At 35.9% G+C, this 18,480-nt stretch overlaps 1 protein-coding gene across 5 annotated transcripts in view; it reads right to left on the bottom strand.

The window, feature by feature from the left end:
• The window catches only part of PCDH9 (protocadherin 9), a 698,432-nt gene that overhangs the window by 234,164 nt on the left and 445,788 nt on the right, over nt 1-18,480 (bottom strand). For 2 of the 5 annotated variants that reach the window (XM_027705406.1, XM_027705407.1), the window contains one exon: nt 15,666-15,867. In XM_027705406.1, the coding sequence (XP_027561207.1) occupies nt 15,666-15,867 (202 nt within the window). Of the gene's footprint in view, nt 1-12,383; nt 14,725-15,665; nt 15,868-18,480 lie in introns of those variants that run through there. The other 3 variants (XM_027705408.1, XM_027705409.1, XM_027705410.1) reach the window with 2 other exon arrangements.

Here is an 18,480-nt window from a genome sequence, read left to right as displayed (position 1 = left end):
TGTTTTCTAACAGGTCCTCTCTTGGCTATTTATAACTGAGACTTTACCGAAGTATCATCTGGAGACATACACTTAACTGCACTGATCGACCCTTTTTGACTGTGACTGGTTAATTTAAATGATCAAAGCTGTGGAATAAACTCCATCAAAACAAAACCAGTGCTAATGACTTAGGTAGACATTATACCCAAGTTCAAAGTCACTTATGTGCTCCGGTGAAAAAGAGATTTGAATTTTTTCATCTAGTAAAATAACTTAAATGATCCAGTAATTTAATCTGGCTAAAGTGCAATATACTCCAAATTTATTTGTAATAAACCCAACAGCAAAACAGTATTTTGACATCTTTTTACCAAGACTAAATATACTCTTCTATGCCTGACATGTTAAAGACATTCGGTTGCATATCACATACTTCAATTTCAGATGGACTGAACAGAATATATAAGAATTATACACATTTGAGTAAGCAATGCCTTCCATATATAATATAAAAAAGAAAAGGAAAAAAACACCAAAAACCTGTTCTTATTCTACTATTACTGTTAGCAGAAATATGTAATATGCAAATATTTTTTCCAGTACATTTTGGAGGTCAGTGTTACATGATAACACCACTGGCTAGTCTAAGCATGCTACTCCCATTTTCACAGCCTTGACCTAATTATACAGATTTTAATCGGCAGAGTAGAAAAGTAGAACACTGCTGTCAGTGTCCTGCCAGATTTATGAGATGTCATATACATTGTACCAAAATAAAACACTGAGTAGGCTGGCATTTTGTAATAGGCAAACATTGGAAAAGACCAAAAGGAAGGAGGCTGAATTAAGCAACATGGCACTCATATTTCCCCCCCCCAGCTAAGAACTCTCTATCTCAATTTTGGTTGTTTTCCAGTTTGTTCTGGTCTTTCACAGTATTCTGAGAAGAGGCATTCTTCCCTTCAAGTTTGTTCAGCTGACAGAATGATTCATGGACATTTTTGAGCCATAAATAAAAGAGTTTTCTAACTTTTGAGCATCACAGAGGTGTTTCAATATGTTTCAATGTACATGGAAGAATTACCTATACTGATGTCAATTCCACAGCACTCTGTATTTTCATTCACAACGCCTATGCTATTGTGCATAATCATTCATCTGGCAGTTTACCTGATATCTTCCAAGCCATTCCCTTCTCTGCTGCTCCAATAACACCAGTCTAATTTCTCTTCTTTTCTTTCCCTACACTTGTCCAACAAAGTAGACATTATCAACAGTCACTTCTGAACCTCCCCCACTGAAAAAATGCACGATTTCTAAATGAAAGACATGAGATATGGACACACATCAACATACAGTGCTATCAGGATTTATTCTTTCAGGGTAATAAATAAACAAACAAACAAACAACTAACTAACTAAATAAATTAATTAAATTAGACAGAAGAGTAGAATACACTTTTTGTCAACCAAGCAAGCAAGAGAGAAATATACACTTTTAAAAGGCCCCAGAAAATGTTCCTCCAAAAATTAAAGACTGTGGACAATGCATCTCTTTTGTACTAAGATGTCTTCCAAAATTGTTAATTCTTAAAAGGTTCTTTAACTTTTACTGTGCTCTTATATAGATGTTTTTTAATTCATGCGTGTTCTTGTGGATCACCCTTCAGTCCAAAAAGTTCATAAAGCATGCAAAGCAACTTACTGTTTGGCCATTCTAGGATTCTTCAGTATTCTTTGTTTAAGCAAACTTCATTCAAAGTGTAATTTTTTTTTAAAATAAAGTTGTCATTGTTTGCAAAATAACATGGATAAACTCACAAATGTCTCTAAAGTTGTCATTTTTCAGCCTATTCCCTTCTTTTTGCAGGACCTCTTCCATGTGCCTCAGAGCATTGTCCAAATGCTTCTTGAACTCTAGCGGGTTTGGTGCTGTGACCACTTCCCTGGGGAGACTGTACCAGATTTATGCTGTTCCCTCTGCTTGCCCTCACAAGGAAGTTGTAGACTGCAATGAGGTCTCCCCTCCACATTCTCTTCTCCAGGCTGAACAAACCAAGTGACCTCAGTCACTCTTCATATATCCATATTCCCTCTAGACCCTTCACCACCTTCATGGCCCTAAAGGGACTATTTTAGTTAGGTCTGTTAAAGATGAACTGAACAGGTATCCTATGCCTAACACAGCAGTCCACATATTCAGAAATAGAGCATGTGAGCACAGGCTTCTAGTTAGAATTTCCTGGGAAGGTGACCTTAAGAGTCTGATTAAACTGCAGAGAGTATCAACAGAACATAGCCACTGATGCAACAGCTTATTTTTAACAATGTCCATCTAGTCATACTATCTCTTTAAATGCTGAGGGGAAGTTGCATAGACAAAGGTCAGTATCATTAGTAAACATCTAGATTATCTGAACATCTCTGTACCATACTGAACGTGTTATATCTATGCATGTCTATATGCATAGATATGCATATATTTATCTGTTACAGCTGTCACAGTGACCTATATTCATCTATACCATATGTTAGATATTTTCAGTCTTCTGCAAAATGTATTATTAATATGTCTGCAAACAGTGTAGCTGCTCATGCAATAGGGATTCACATTACTAAGTGCCTATTTACAACTAGAAATATATGATTTCCATTCATAGTGAAGTAATAATGAAGAATAAGTATTTGTAGTACATAAAAAAAAAATATTAAGACCTGGAGTAATAGCACAAAGCAACTATCTTATACTATTCCTTTAATTTCTCATGAAAAAAATATAAACTGTAAAACTATCATTCCAATAACTCATCCACAGTGGTGTGGGTGATTATTTTTGAGTCATTTAGTTCCTCTTCCGAATGATCCAAGGAATCTGCACTTAAATCAGCTGAAAAAGGCAGCAGTGCAGGGAAATTTTTGATTACACTTTTAACTTCGCAAGCTAACCTACAAATGACTTTAAAATTACTGGTAACACTACAGTGCTATGAACCACCTACACATTTTTATTGAAAGACTGTAGCTACAATCCATTAGCTAATGACTGTGCTGCACTTGCCAGATCATATTCACACTCGAAATTACTCTAAGTGCCCGGATTTCAAGGGACTTGCATTAACGCTACCAATTAAAACCAACCTCTTTTGTTACAGTTTTGCAAAACCAATATATTTAAACAAAGAAAACCCCAAAACATCAGAATTGTACTGACTTCTCCAGCAAAAATGAAATGTAGTTTGTATGCCTTTGCTGTATTAAAGTGTAAGTCTTTGGGAACATTGAAATATGCACTTGCATATTTTAAGTACATTTTAAATTGCAACAACTTAACATGTTTTGACTAATAAATTGCTTTGCCTTAAATTCAGTAATTGACCACTGCTCTTTAACAATTTGTTAATATTCAGTAAAAGCTAAACATCAAAACTGGTCAATTATTCCATCACACTCTTGTGTCAGTCATGTGATAAATATATATATTTTACATAAGCAAAAACGAAGGACGAGCAAAGTGATAAACATGCATACCATTAGGCTCTTGGATTATAAAATATGAAATTATCATAAAGTTGAGAAGGTTTTTATTTTTTCCCAGTTCTTTTAGATGGATGAATCATTTATAACTGATGCTTTTGCTTGATATAAGAGTATGTCTTCACTAGTAAGCTCTGTGACATTATATAATAAGGGTAGCTATGCAATGAAATACTTCAGTACAGTAAGGATAAAGTAAAAGAAAGAAGTTATTCAATCTTTCTCAATGAACTTAAACATTTTCTTTAGATCTTGAAGACAAAACAGATCTAATCTAAAAGAGCAATTGAGAACGTCACCAAGTGAGCAAAAAGAATCCTTCTCCTAAATGGTGGGCACATAGAATTTAATTTCAAGTCTTGTAGTGAAAATGACATTTTTGAGTGGTTTTCAAGTGAAGAACTTTAAAATCACCACAAGTATGCTGAGAATATTTGAACATGCAGTATTTTGATGATAGTTCAGTAATGTAGATTTCTTTAAAATGATAGGTGAGTTATCTCATAGAGAAAAAAAATATTATTTTGCAGGAGTTTAATTCTGACATGAATCACCTAGTCATCTCTGGAATGAAACCAGAATTATTGCTCAGTAACCAAGGGCATGCAGTCCATGAGGCCACAGAAGTCCAGAGGAACTGCCACAGGAGCGTACACAGCAAAGCGTGTTCTTAGCACCGGCTGCTTCACATTCAGACCTGTTCCTATTGTGCTGTGCAATACTTCATCATGTACCTATAAACACACTGATTGTGTAAAAATAATATATAGGTATACACAAGAAAATATTTTTCTGCTTTCTCCCAAAGGTGACTAGATGTTACTAAATAAACTTCTTTTTTTGTGCTAATGCAGCATGGGTTTTATATTGAAAAGCTTTTTGCCAAAGCTGCAAAATTTTCAGACCTTCCTGAAGACTTTTTCTATTTGTTTGTTTGCATATGGGAAAAAGCCAAAAGTTTTGAAATGTTTTGGAAAAGACTCTGTACATAATTCCCTTTTCTTGTCAAAGGTAAATATGTCCTAAATTGGGTTGCTTATGATGCTACTGCATCTGGATGGATTATCTCTAGAAGGCATGCCTTCACCTTGCAACCAAAGAATAAATAAATTTAACATGCTATGCACAGTGAAAAAAATAAGTATTCTATTATTATATTCATTCTCCCTACTTATATTATTTTAACATGTATTTACCTGGATCAGTATGAAAGGGGGTAAAGCTTAGGCTATGAAAATATTCAATTCTTAGTCCTATTTCTAGAAGGTTTACTTATGTATGCTTTAGACTATAAATATAATTCCTTATTTGTTTCCAATTTAATTCATCTTTCCTTCCCCTTTTCCTCCTGATGAAAACAAACAGATCAAGTGTACACATGAAAACATGAAGCATTCCTTGGGAAGGCAAATATTTGAAAGAAAAAAGAATATTCATTACCTATATAACATAATATTCAAATCTTGTTCTGGGAACCTCCCTTTTTATGCATGGATTTCTCGGGGGGGGGGAGGGAAACAAAACAAAAAATGAAAAAAAAAAAAAAAGATAAAGCTATAAAACAAGCATAATGAACAAAATGAACACCTAGTCTCTCGACAAGACTAGGTCAAACCTGAAGACACTGATGTATAAGGGTATTTCTTAAGATAACACATTTTTTCTACCAAAGGACTAGATTTCCTTCCTGGAAAGCAAAAGCTTATCAAGCTATTTGTTTTAAGGAAGGATTGCAGGATTCCATGAATGTCCCATATAGGCATTCTTAAAGAGACAGTCAAAATGCAACATCTTCACTTCAAGACATGCTAATTTTCAAAATGCCATGAGACTTACCAGAAATGTTGTTTGAAGGAAGAAAAACTGATTAGAGAATGGAAACACTATTAGAAATCTTTCTTTCAAACTGTGCTTTAAAAAGACAAGATGTTTTAACTTGAGTTCTACCAAAAAAAAGGAGGAAGAACAAGGTATGTAACTGGTATTTTTATTCAATTACAACTTTAAGAAACGAGGCACAAAATTTAAAATTTCCTTTGAAAAATGTTATGTGGAGATAGGTAAGAAAGCCTGATAAATCTCATAAAAGATATGAGTATTTCCTTAGCAACAAGAACAGCTGAGATTCATCTCACACAAAAGGTTGGATTTCTTGGAATCAGCTAAATTTAGGTGTCTAAGCTTCCTCTACATACAATGTGGTCAATATAGTCTGGAAAACCATGCCTCTCATGTTAAATTAGATGCATGTTTAGTAACTGAATGGGTCTCTAGACTCAATTATGATACTGACTAGGTCTCCACTGCCTACACCTGGAACTCACACTAATTCACATCTACCTACAATTCACATCTGAATGAGTCATAGATACATCTCAGCCTAAAATTTGCTTCTCCTGCTTAACCATTAGCATGCAATACCAGTTTAGAAACATCCCGGGTACCCAAGATATTTGCATGTGGATGTCAAGCAGGAAAGAAGGGAGTGCAATTAACAAGAAGTAGGTAATCTCAGAGTATTTCAAGTAGCACCAAATGCCCATGTATAGCAAATTATTTGAGCCATATACATCTACATTCTGGAGCTAATTTCCATTCCGAATGCCTATACGTGAATTTGGTGTTTGAGCTCCTATTATACTCAAAAGAAATATGGTAAATGGACTCGAGTGAAATTTAGCCAACCTGTTTTAGGTACCTGCTTTAAGATTAAATGAAAGCTTTTATGTTCAATGAAATAAAAAGGGAGCTTAGGCACTTAGGATAAAGTTTTATATCTCTACATGCAAGTATGCACATTCAGGAGTATATAATATAGAGCTGAGTTCATCATTAATTTCTGGAACTAACACAGGCATCATTTGATTACTTCCTACAGCCCTCATTCATAACCCGTGGTGGGATAGAGGCACTTTACAAAATTTACTTGACCAATTCAGATATCTGCCTCAGGAGCTAAAGTGCCTTTTATATAAAGCTTCTTCCACTGCCAGTACAGAGTATGAGGCTAGACAGACCATTGGTCTTTTTTGCTTATGTTCTTCTGAAGCCTACCATGGTGGAGAGCATTTAGGCTAACTAGTATAGATATTGAGTCTCAATATAGCTGTCTTATAACTGCTTTTGGTGCAATTTGAGCAATTTTGGTGCAGCTTTTCATTTCTAGGAAATACCCTGCCTGGTATTTCCTAGAAAATAGATCCTGAGGAATATATGCCAGATGTGGGTGTACTGAATACCCTATGGTATCACAAATGACTCTTCATTGTTATTTTTAGGCAACTGGAGCAGATACCAGTAACTTGAATTGTACATACTTACGTTTGGTTTCTATACTGTGTACCCTACCATAAATTTACAAGTTTATAATTCATTTACTTTAGAGAACACATATTTTTCTTTCCTCTTTCTTCACATCTGTATTGCACAATCTATACAAGACAAATTTAATTAACTGATAGGATTGCAGAATCATAGAATGATTGAGATTGGAAGGGAAGTCTGGCGATTGTTTTAGTCCAACCTATCTGCTCAAATCAGGGTCAACTAGAATCACATTGAGTTTGATTATCAAACTACCCAAACATGGAGACTCCACAATCTCTCTGGGAAACCTGGTGCAGAGTTCTTTTGTCCTGACAGTAAGAAAATGAGGGGGTTTTTTTCCTTGTGTTTAAAGAAAATTTCTCTGTATTTCAGTTTGTGCCCAGTGTCCCTTCTTTAATTCGGTATACCACTGAGAAGAGTCTGGCTTTCTCTCTACTCTCCTTCTCCCACCACATAAGGTACTTGCACACATTAATAAGATCCTTCCTAAGCCTTCCCTTCTCTGGGATGAACAGTCACAGTTTTCTCAGCATCTCCCCATGTAACAGATGCTCTAATACCTTAATAATCTTTGTGGACTTTTGCTGGACTCAATCCATATTTCCATTTTCCTTCCATACTGGAAAAACCAGCACTGGACTTGGTGCTTCAAATGTGTCTCACGAATGCTGAGGAGAGGGAAAAGATCATTTCCATCAACTTGCTGGCAACACCCTTCCTAACGCAGTTCAGGATGTTGGTTTCTTCTGGCTCATGTCAATTTGCTGTCAACCAGGACTCCCAGTTTTCTTACTGCAAAGCTGTTTTCTAGTTGTCAGGCCCAAGTCTGTGCTGATGCAATGGGGTTATTCCTCCTGCATGGAGTTATTCTTCTGATTGTAGCCATCAACAATTCTAATTCTACTTAAAAACTGGAACCACTTGAATGCAGAAATTAACAATGCCATGCTAAATTCATCACCTTTGTTTTCACAAATATAATCTTTCTTCTAATCAACTTGCCATTGTGAATAGGATTTACACTGCCAAGATTCCATTAGTAAGAGAATGTGAAACATCAGAAAATTAATCTTAGTATCAAGGTAAAAAAGAGTCAAAGCTGGCAATAATAATCTCCATTGAATTTCAGAAAACGCAACCTCAAAAGTATAAGACAAATATTGCTGCCATAATAACACTATCACACCTTTAAAAGGCACATTATCTTAAACACAGTTAGCTGATAGAGCACCTAGAGTACTAATATATTTCTAATATATTTCATCATGATTAAAGATATAAGTATTCAGTTGTGCTTTTTACTTTAATTTCCTATGGAAAGTCTTTAAAGAATAGAAGAATCTGTTACCGTTCTACTGCTAAAAAGTATGGTAAAACAGCATGTTTATGAGGCATGGAAAAGAACCTACTCAGGTCAGAAAAATTATAGAGAAAGAGGAAAACTGATTTTAAAAGTCTGCAATTTGGAAAGCGTTTTATTTTTTCTTATTGTGAATATTTAACTTGAAACTTATGACTAGCTTTTGTTTTTTGGGTTTTTTTGTGTTTTTTTTTTTTTTTTGTGCTGTACAGATATGGGATCCATATTAAAAACAGACAGAAATGTTGCAACATTCAAAATACTACAAAGCATTAACCAGTTTATTACAGGTACAAGAAGACTTGAGCACCATGTTTGAACTATGGACACCAAACACCCCCTGTACCAAATAAGAGGTCAAAAGCTGATTCAGTTGAAGTCAATAAGCAATATAATACTATTTCCTCTGTCACTGAAGATCATTAAATCGAGGAATCATTCTGAAACATATTGTGTAGACACCAGCAGAAGGCACATGTTTTTATATGTTATTGACTAAGATTTCTGACCTGTATTGTGCAGGAGGCCATACTAATCAAAACAGTCCCTTGGGCCTCAAAATATCCATGCACTTCTGAAAGTCACAGATTTCATGTTGACAAAGGGTGGTACAGTCACACAGACAAGAACTAGAAACTGAAGACAAATGCTTTGAGACTGGGAATAATAAGCCAACTTTAATACTCTGGTGCTTTTTAATACTCAACCAAGCTCCTCTGTCACTCCTTCACTCCTTGTTCTCAGCAAAACAGAGGAAGCAAATGACATGGAAAAGTTTATGGGTTGAGATAAGGACACTCACCAGTTAACATCACTGACAGAACTGATTCAACCTGGGGAAGATTAATTAACAATAAAAAAATTGAGTAGGATTGTGAGAAATCAGAAAAACAAAATGAAAAACCCCTTCCTCCCCTCTCCACCCCTTCCTTCTTCCCAGGTTCAAATTCACTCTTTCATACCCTCCTCTTCTGACTCCTACCCAGCTTGCCCCTGCCAAGGCCAGTAAATTGTGCAGAGGGACGTGGAAGGGGAGTTGCAGTCAGTCAATAAAACTTTGTATCTGCTGCTCCTTCCTCATCATACTCTTCCCCTGTTCCAACATGGGGTCCCTTCCAAGGAATACAGTCCTTGATTACCTGCTTCAGCATGGGTCCTTCCATGGGGTACAAGCCCTCAAGGACAGACTACTCCAGAGTGGGTTCCCCAGGGCCCACAGTTCCTGCTCCTGCAAGGGTTCTTCATGGACTTCCTTTAGGGCATACCTACCTTCTCTGGGGTGGGGTCCTCCATGGGTTGCTGGGGACACAGTGGTCTTGTCCACATGCTGTGAGGGAATCTCTTTGGTACCTGAAGCGCACTCTCTCTCTCCTTCCTCATTGATCTTAGTGTCTGCAGGTTTGTTTCTCTCACATTTTTTCTTACTCTTTCCTCTTAGCAGCTGTGCAGCTTTGGGCAGCAGTGGGTCAGGTTTAGAGCCACCAGGAACTAGCTCTGACTAATATGGGGGTAGCCTCTGGCCTCTTCTCATAGGAGCAATCTCTGCATCCCCCCTCCCCACAACCTTGTCCCATAAACCCACGTAAAACATGCAATTAAACACCAGTGGAAACAAATCATTGGACTGTTTTAAAACACCAGTTTGATTTAAGAAAAGTTGTGTGAAATACTAAGCACTGTGCTATGGCAGAGGTTTGACTAGATAATGATAGCACTTTGAAACCTAAAAACATCTGTGAATCTGCAGTAGACCTGGTCTTACTGTTATAAGAAGAAAATCCTTGTGAGAAGAAAATACTTACAGGAGAAAAATAACTCTTAATTTCTTAAATCAGTCTTTTGTTTTAACCTGCACCACTGGCAAAAACATCTGTCCTACATATCAACAGTGATGGCAGCCAAAGGCACCAGCTTTTGTCTAATGTGCAACCTTCCCCTTCCTTTAATCCTCTAACCCTTCTAATAGTCCCCTTGCCCCATCTAGCCTTTTGAGCTCACTCCTGAGGACCTGCAAGTTCTCATCTTGGATGGCAGCAGCAGCCAGGAAGTTCAGACACATTAGATGTTCCTCTTGAAGAAGTGATGGGACAAGTTCCCCTCTCACTGCCCATTCAATGGCTATGGCATCCAGATTTACACTTCAATTGGCTTTGTTGTATGGAGGAAAAGAGAATAGAATAGGAACAGATGTAGCACAGTGGCTTTTCTAAACCAAGACAATTTTAAAATCCTCACTGTGATGAGGCAGCAAAGACATGTAAAGAGATGGCAATACTTCTTATGCCTCTCAGATTTTATTTATTTTTTTAAAGAAATAGCTAAGATTGAATTCAGACTTCAGACTATTTTATAGCTCTATTGTAGGCTAATTCACCAATTTGACTCCAGTTTTTCTTAATCTGCTTGCCTGTAGCTAAATGTGACAGTGTTAGATTCTGTGTAAAGTATGAACTTGTGTTTAATGAAATGGAGGATATGACTCAAAGGCAGATGTTCCTATTTTAGTTCACATACTCTCATATTATGAAAACACAATAATAACTATGGACCTAAGCATTAACAGAGTAGCATTTCTTTCTACACCTTAGGATGTTCAGCTATGGACTACTCCAGTATTGCCAAAAAAGAAACTTTTCAGGCAGCAAAATGAAAGACAGGATTAAGCAGAGGGTACGCTTACAAGGTTAAAACATCATCACCCACTGGGTGTAATGATAGTGACACTGTAAAACCAAAGCTCTTTGCATGAAAGGCTTAGCTTCTCCACATGGGACACTATCATATGACCAAGTGTAATACAAGACAGTCTTGCCATGACTCTGAACCTTAATCATAATTAAACCACTGCCACAGAGATATTTCTACTTATTACTGGAATTAGAGTATGATTTAATACCCCTGACATCACTTGACTAAACTGTCATAGTATTAGTTTTATTAAAAAGTGGGAACTCAGGTACTTACCACGCAAATTTAACCACACAATTTTTACTACACTGAAAATAAAAAAGCTATCCACAAACATTATTATTGAAAGACAGCATTATAACATCACTTCTAAGAACATGGAAATGCTTTGGAAGTTGTAATTAAAAACATAGAAAATAATATTCTATTTAATTTTACTAAATAAAAAGGATGACCTTCAAAACAGTGGTTTATAATTTTTTGTACAGCTCCTTGATTTTACAAAGCTATTACTTTGTGTTATGTAACATATATTGATACTACTTATTAATGAGGTGTAGAAATTAGGCAAGCATTTACTTAACTTCATAAACATGTATCAGAAGACATAAATATTATATTTCTGTCTGGTTTTAAACCATTGGAATCATTGCATAGATTGATCCGCAGTGTATAGTAGGCTTTCTCCCTAGAGCAGTTCTAACACTCCTCTAAATATATGCTATTCCTCTTTATCTCTTTGAAGAAAAATGAATCACATCCACAGCTTGCAGCTATCAAAATTTGATTTATCAAGCATTTTCGAGTGCTTTTTTCTCCTTTTATACACTAGGAGGCACATTTTTCCTTCATACAGTTCTATTGCACAGCCTTGCCACATGAAACCCTTAGATATGTTAACACTTCCAGTCTAAATTTAAGTCCCTGACAACCTTTGCTAAACCACAGTGAAAGAAGAATTCTTCACTAATAGGGTGGGTTGTTTTTTCACACCGATGAAAAACACACTTGTAGTAATGAAAAATAGCTTTCTGCACCTGACTGCTGGCAAACAAAAACACAGTTTTCTTTAGAGTGATTACTGAAGAAATAATTCACTTCAAAATACAACAGAGAGCTGTACAGTTTTAATGGAACTGATGATAAAGATGTTTGTGTTAAAAGTGTACTTGCTGATATGCACATTTAAAACTATTAAAAAGCAAGAATTTTGGTAATAAGAGATGCTATAAAGCATTAGAACTAAATACTATCTTATACAGACTTTCTTTTTTTTTTAAGACCCTAAAGGAACTGGAATGTTTTCTACCTTCTTATCTGATATACTAAAAGGTAAAGAACTTGACTCAGATGACAGATCTTTGGAATATCTTCCTTTACTTCTTATAGGAATCAAGCGTATCAAGTTGCAATTGAGACAAAGGTGAACTATAAGGGAGCTGCAATTGACAGGTTAACATCATACTCCTCCGACTATCAATAAATACTGATCAATTAACAATAGTGAAATGGACAACATATCTTAGCAAAATAAATGTAACCCTCAAGTTAAAATAAAAGACTCTAAATAAAGAAGACAAACCAAACTTGGGCTTACATATCATTACAAAGGACTTCATATTTCTATCTTGTTACCTTTTCCTCATAACCACAGTGACAGTGTGAGGCTGACAGTGCTAGTATTTGCCTTCTCTCTTCATCTCAGTTTCCCCCAATGTGAGAGATTTCTGTTTTCAGATTAGCTAGATGAATGTACTCTCACTGTGCAGGTTTATTTCATTAAATCATGTAATTGCACTTGTGTCTCTGTAGAAGCTAATGACTGCAAGCAAATATAACAGTAAGTTTTCTCATATCTTTGTATAGCAAGTTAGCAAGACTTTTAGCTCATTTCCCCCGCCCATATTTCAGGTTTTGAAGACCTGGGCCCTGGTCTATTAAAATAGCAACATATTAATACTGAGAAACAACGGCTGCATTTTTATTCATGTAAATTCACAGTGTACAATAATAACCCAAACAATTCACTGAGCATTAAAGCCATTAACCAAAATTGCTCTCAGCATGAGACAAGGACTTTACTATCAAGATTAACATCACATTCTCATGAGCTGAAGCAAACTTTTACCTAGAATTAACTTTCATAGAAATACAGTGGAACAAATCTGTATTTTTGTGTAAAGGTCATTAGCAAACATTCCCATAAACACTGTTCTTTCTCTTCAGTTGAAGTATTTAAAATAGAAATATTGATCTGCAACATTTATCTAAAATTAGTAGCAGTACATGGACATGGTAATACTATGTCTCTTCACTATGATTTTTTCCTTACTGTATAGTTGTATATTTTACCTTAGAATAACCCAAGTATTTTCATAAATAGCAATTCCTTAAACAGCCACTGAAATGAAACTACCTCTACAGTTAAATACAACTACTGAACATTTCACTGCAATAAAACTAGAAATTCAGCTTAGAAGTGTCAAAGAATACAATGTTCAAATGATATTACACCGGTTATTTTAACTACGAACGCATGTAAAAACCCACAAAGTAACTTTGCCCAACACCAGACAGCATTTTTCTCTTCTGAAAATTGCCACAGGATCTTCAATAACCATAAACTGCTTTAAACTCCATTTCACATCTCATCCAAAAACTTATGCATCCGGTAGCAAAATAATTTTTGACACAATGCCTAGGCAACAGCTTGATACTGAATAGGATATAAAAGTCAAATCCATCTAATGAGCACCATCACTCTCATCCTGGACTGGGTTTTCCTAGGATGATTTCTGTCACAGTAATGACCATATCATTCCCTTCTTGGTTTATGAGGTTTTTTGAGATATGGAATGCACTATTTCAATGTCTGATAAAAGGCAAAAATTCCATACTTTAATACTTCACTAATCATCACTACAGCTTGATGATTAGATCTTCATAAATTTGACAAGAATTTATCATCCCTAAGGCTAAACCAGGTGTAACCACAGACATATTAAAACTTTTCATATAGCTTTTAAGAACACTTACTCTGACTAATCATCTATTAGCATCTATATTAGGCATAAAAAGTTGATCATGATTAATATACTATGTTTGCACAATGTGCATAACAAAAATTTCCAAAACCACCTTTTTAATAACTTGCTATGAAGTTTACTAAGTCCTTTTTTCCTAACTCTCCTGGAGGATTTTTATGCCGCATTTTGAAGAGATGCACAATTCAGAGTCGGTGAAGCTAATGTGACAGTGGCAACACTCAATGCTGCCTGAAAACTCCTCTCTGATCTTGTTAAATCTTTCACAAGTCTCATACATGGTCAGAGAATTAACTGGATAATTCCACTTAAGCTCTTCACTTGTTTAAGCAGACATACATTCTTGCTCCAGAAACAATCCATTCATAGTTGCTATTCTTTTATCATTCTTTGTATTTCTACAGATTAAGGGTTTGAGATCATAGTTCCAACAACATTTCTGTTTTGGTAAAGAAAATAATATGCAGGTGTCGTATCCAGGGAAAAAAAAGAAAAGGAAAAAGATAATAGGGGAAAATAAACCAGAATGCAATTCTCAGACAGTAAAACATCTCAAAATGTTTCTTTGCAGGTTTCATCCAACACAATCTCTTGGTCTTCCCATAAAAATATGAGAAAAATATTTCCAAAGTCAATATTCCACAGTTCACGTTCTCATCTGCCATGATGTAAATGTCATAATTCAGATCCAGCTCTGCCCAAATGAGAAGATGGACCTTAATATTGTTCATCAGATCCCAAGGACACCTTCTTTCCTGGTTTGTACAGGCCCAGTGACAACTTAATCATCTATACAAAAGGGAGAAATGCCAAAGACAGAAACTAGTTCTTATTTCTATACTCCTGGGATGCAAGAGAACTCAAGTTCAATTACCTTCCAAGAGCACAGATAATACTTTTAACCTTTGTGTCCACATTCTAGACAGAGAACAAGAGGTTTAAGGGCAGTATTGTTGCCCCCTCCCTGTTTTCAGTGTGTCCAAGTCTCCACATTCCACATTCCAATGTCAAAATAGTAGTCACAGTATTGGTTAAAACATTGTTTCAATTTAAGTGTTGACTGTCACAAAAACACAGCAATAATGAAAACGTATTATAGAGAAGAAAAGAAGAAAGGCAGAAATTCCCAAATTAGACAAACTGCACATCCTTAATATTTGTACAAAAACACATATCTGACAGTTCCAAAAAACAGAACATCATGCCATTCCAACCTAACAAAGAAACCCTGTGATTCTTGCTATTAGAAGGGGTAATTGTAAGTGTGTTACAGAAATGTGGATTCTTTAAATTTTTCAGTGCATCACTGATTTACTGTTTTCTATGTTAGTCTAAAAGACAGTGCAACCTCCATGGCCTTGCTCTTTAAATTGATATTTAGAATTCCTTTCCAAAAACAAAGTAGAAAGCTAAATAGCAACAACACTAAAAACATGAAGAAAAAACTTGCTACCTTGTAGGACATCCTTCTCCCGAGCTGTTCTTACTGTGTTATTAGTATGAAGCTGTTTATTCCACTGGGTGTATTTTTGGTTCTACAGTTAAATTAGAATATGAGGTACTTCAGGCAAACTACATTCTTTCCAAACAATCCTTATGAGATGACATGACCAAATATTCATGCACATGCTTAAAAACATCTCTACCATTGCAAAGCTCATAGGTATGAAAAAGAATATAACCAAGTTAGCAAAGCAACTCAGATAAGCAGAGCAGTGATGGTGACTCACCCGAGTTGGGGTCAGAATTGCCATCAGCTTCAGTCCTCTTGTCTGGTGAAGCCTGGTCGTAGAATTCATCCTGCGGCTGAACCAGAGGGAGAGGGTGTGAGATCAGGGTTCCACCACCCACTGGCTCGTGGTCTCCCAGACCACTGTCACTGCAGCTTTCCTGGGAGCCATCAGGGAGGTGAAATGTAACACGGCGCTGGGACTACAAAGAAGAGCACAGGACACACTGATTAGTGCTCTTCTTTTCTGTTCTGTTCTCCTGACTGTTTTTTTTTTAAACTTTTGACATACAAATAGATCCCTAGCAATGCTTATGAGGCAATTACTATTATCATGTTTGCTTGTTGTTTGTTTGTGTTTTTTTTTCATTTGGTTTGATTTTAGATTGGAAAATGGCAGATGGAAGAGCCAAATTTCAAAGGTCTTTACATGCTCATTGGTGAAGTATGCTTCTCATAAGAAATTGATCAGTAGAAAATTAGGTATATTTCTCATAATTTTAAAAACATTTTTAAAAAGCTCTCTCTGAGAAGCAAAAATGGTTGCAAACTATGTTATGAAAAACAAATGGCATCCCAAAATGTAATAAGTATATATTTCTGAGATTCAAATCTGTTCTAACTGGAAAAGAAGAAGTCCACTAAGCTAAACAAACCCATAAAAATGGTTGTCATGTTTCAGGAAGAGTAGCATATATAAATACCTATCTATAAGGATATTTATCTGATACCAGTTATCTACCTAAAATAGATAATTAGGGTTGATAATATATCTGTGAAGTCACAGTGGTCAGCAAAGACTCACAGGATGCAATAACAGAATAAACAATTATCACTTCAGGAAGAGAAATTAAAAAAACCAGCATATAGTTTGTTCAAAAGAACACAGTGATTGAGAGGCAGAATTACACATTTTCCTGAACTTAAAAAAACCAAACAACCTGCAGTCATCTCCAAAGAAAAAAAAAAATCCTGCAGTGTACACTTAGATTAGTTAACCACTATTGATTTTGAACATCTGTCATTTGGAGAAATAATCTGACTTTTTGAATTGCAGCCACAGGGTGATACAGTGATTCTCCAAGAGCTTCAGAGCTGAAAACACCGCTGCAAATTGTTTAGCAGGCGTGACTGTTGGATTCATGAAAGGAATATTATAGGTCTTCACGGATCAAAAAACTGCATCTTTGAAGGATTGGAAACAACTAGTTCAAGAGTATCTCAAGAGAGTGGTTAAATTAAGTTAAGCACATCTTCCCACAAAAATGAGTTTCAGCAGCTTCAGTGGTCTGGTTAGCTAGATTGGTTTAGGATAAAGGAAAGATTTACAAAGTTTATCTTAAGCTTAATAACTGTTTAGTTTAGTGCTTATTTCCTACCAATATTAGTAATCTGAAACTTATAGGTTATATCTAAGCTAATGATTCAAGATTTCTATAGAGCCGGAAGTGAAAGGAACATCAGGAAGATACTACAACAGGTATCTTCCACTAGTTAACAATTTTTAAAGTAGCTAAAATCAGGTGCCTTGTATCCATCCTGAAAAAGTATCAGGTTCCAACTCCCCTGGGTTTTTTTCCTCTTTTTAAATTTTTCTTTTAATGAGAAAAACCTCAAGTTAATAGTACTAACTGTATGTTTGCTTATTAAAAAGTATTTGTTAATGGTAATTACTACTATTTTATATGATGATCAATACCATCTACTAGGTTTCTTTTTATTCATCTCCCTTGGGTGGACATAGTTGATTAAGTCAACTTTGGATTACTGTGTTATTCAGCATAGAAATAAATGTAATACTATTTGCTCTTGGCTGTGATTTTATAATTAGTATTTGACTTTTAAGTTTCTTTTCTAGCTTTAGGACCAGAATCCAGATGTAGCAAACCAAATAGATCCTCTGAGTCATTGGGTTGTATTCATTTACATCAACAGAGAACCTAACTTTATATGTCACTAAAACAATTTTTACCTCACCCTTTGTTACTTTTTCTTACAACTTTTTCTTCTGGAACTACCACCCTAAACAATCTTTTTAATCATTAGCATGTTCTTTCCCTTCAACATGAGTAAAATGGAAATATAGCTAACGACACAACTCAAAACCTTCTCTTCCTGTATTTATTTTCAGAAATATAAATTTAGAGACCTGTTTTTCCAAACTAAGAATTTATGTTGCTAGTAAAATTAGTAAAATGCGCACTGTGGTGGGACATACCCCCCTCCCTGCCCCAGGCTACACTATGATCTGAGGAAAGGAGATTACCTTCATTTGCTCTTAAACCTAAAAGACTCTATGAGAAAATCTGAATGACTGAGAAAATAAAACCCTAAAATAAGGGAGGTGAGAAATTCAGTTTTAGGTTTTGCAAAATAATTAAACCCCTGTAATTAATTAACCATCTAAATAAACAGAAAAATACATAACTACAAAAATGTCCTGTTTCATGAGTGTCCTGGTTAGAACAGCTGGGACCAATTCATCACTGGATGGGTGCAACCCAAAACTGTGTATTCTATAGCCTTCCATGCCATTTCCCCAGAAACTGTTGTCAGTGGAGGCCTGCGAGGTGGGGGGGATGTTCCTGTCCTCATACCCTTTTATGGAATTCCCCGCTCTGATACCCTTTTATGGAATTCCCTTCTCTGAGGGAGGGACTGAGCACTCCCGCCTGAACTGGAGAGTATATAACCGGGAGTTTGGGAACCTTGCCACCTCTCGTGGGATCCAGAGGAAGACTGCAGACCACCGCCTTCAACCAGACTGAGACCACCACCCTCGACTGGACTGCAATCACCACTTCTGACCAGACTGC

This window comes from Neopelma chrysocephalum, unplaced genomic scaffold (assembly GCF_003984885.1).
Source record: "Neopelma chrysocephalum unplaced genomic scaffold, ASM398488v2 Primary Assembly neopelma1_331, whole genome shotgun sequence".
Taxonomy (NCBI): domain Eukaryota; kingdom Metazoa; phylum Chordata; class Aves; order Passeriformes; family Pipridae; genus Neopelma; species Neopelma chrysocephalum.
The sequence above is the reverse complement of the archived record's forward strand: the minus strand, read 5'-3'. Positions and strand labels throughout refer to the sequence as shown.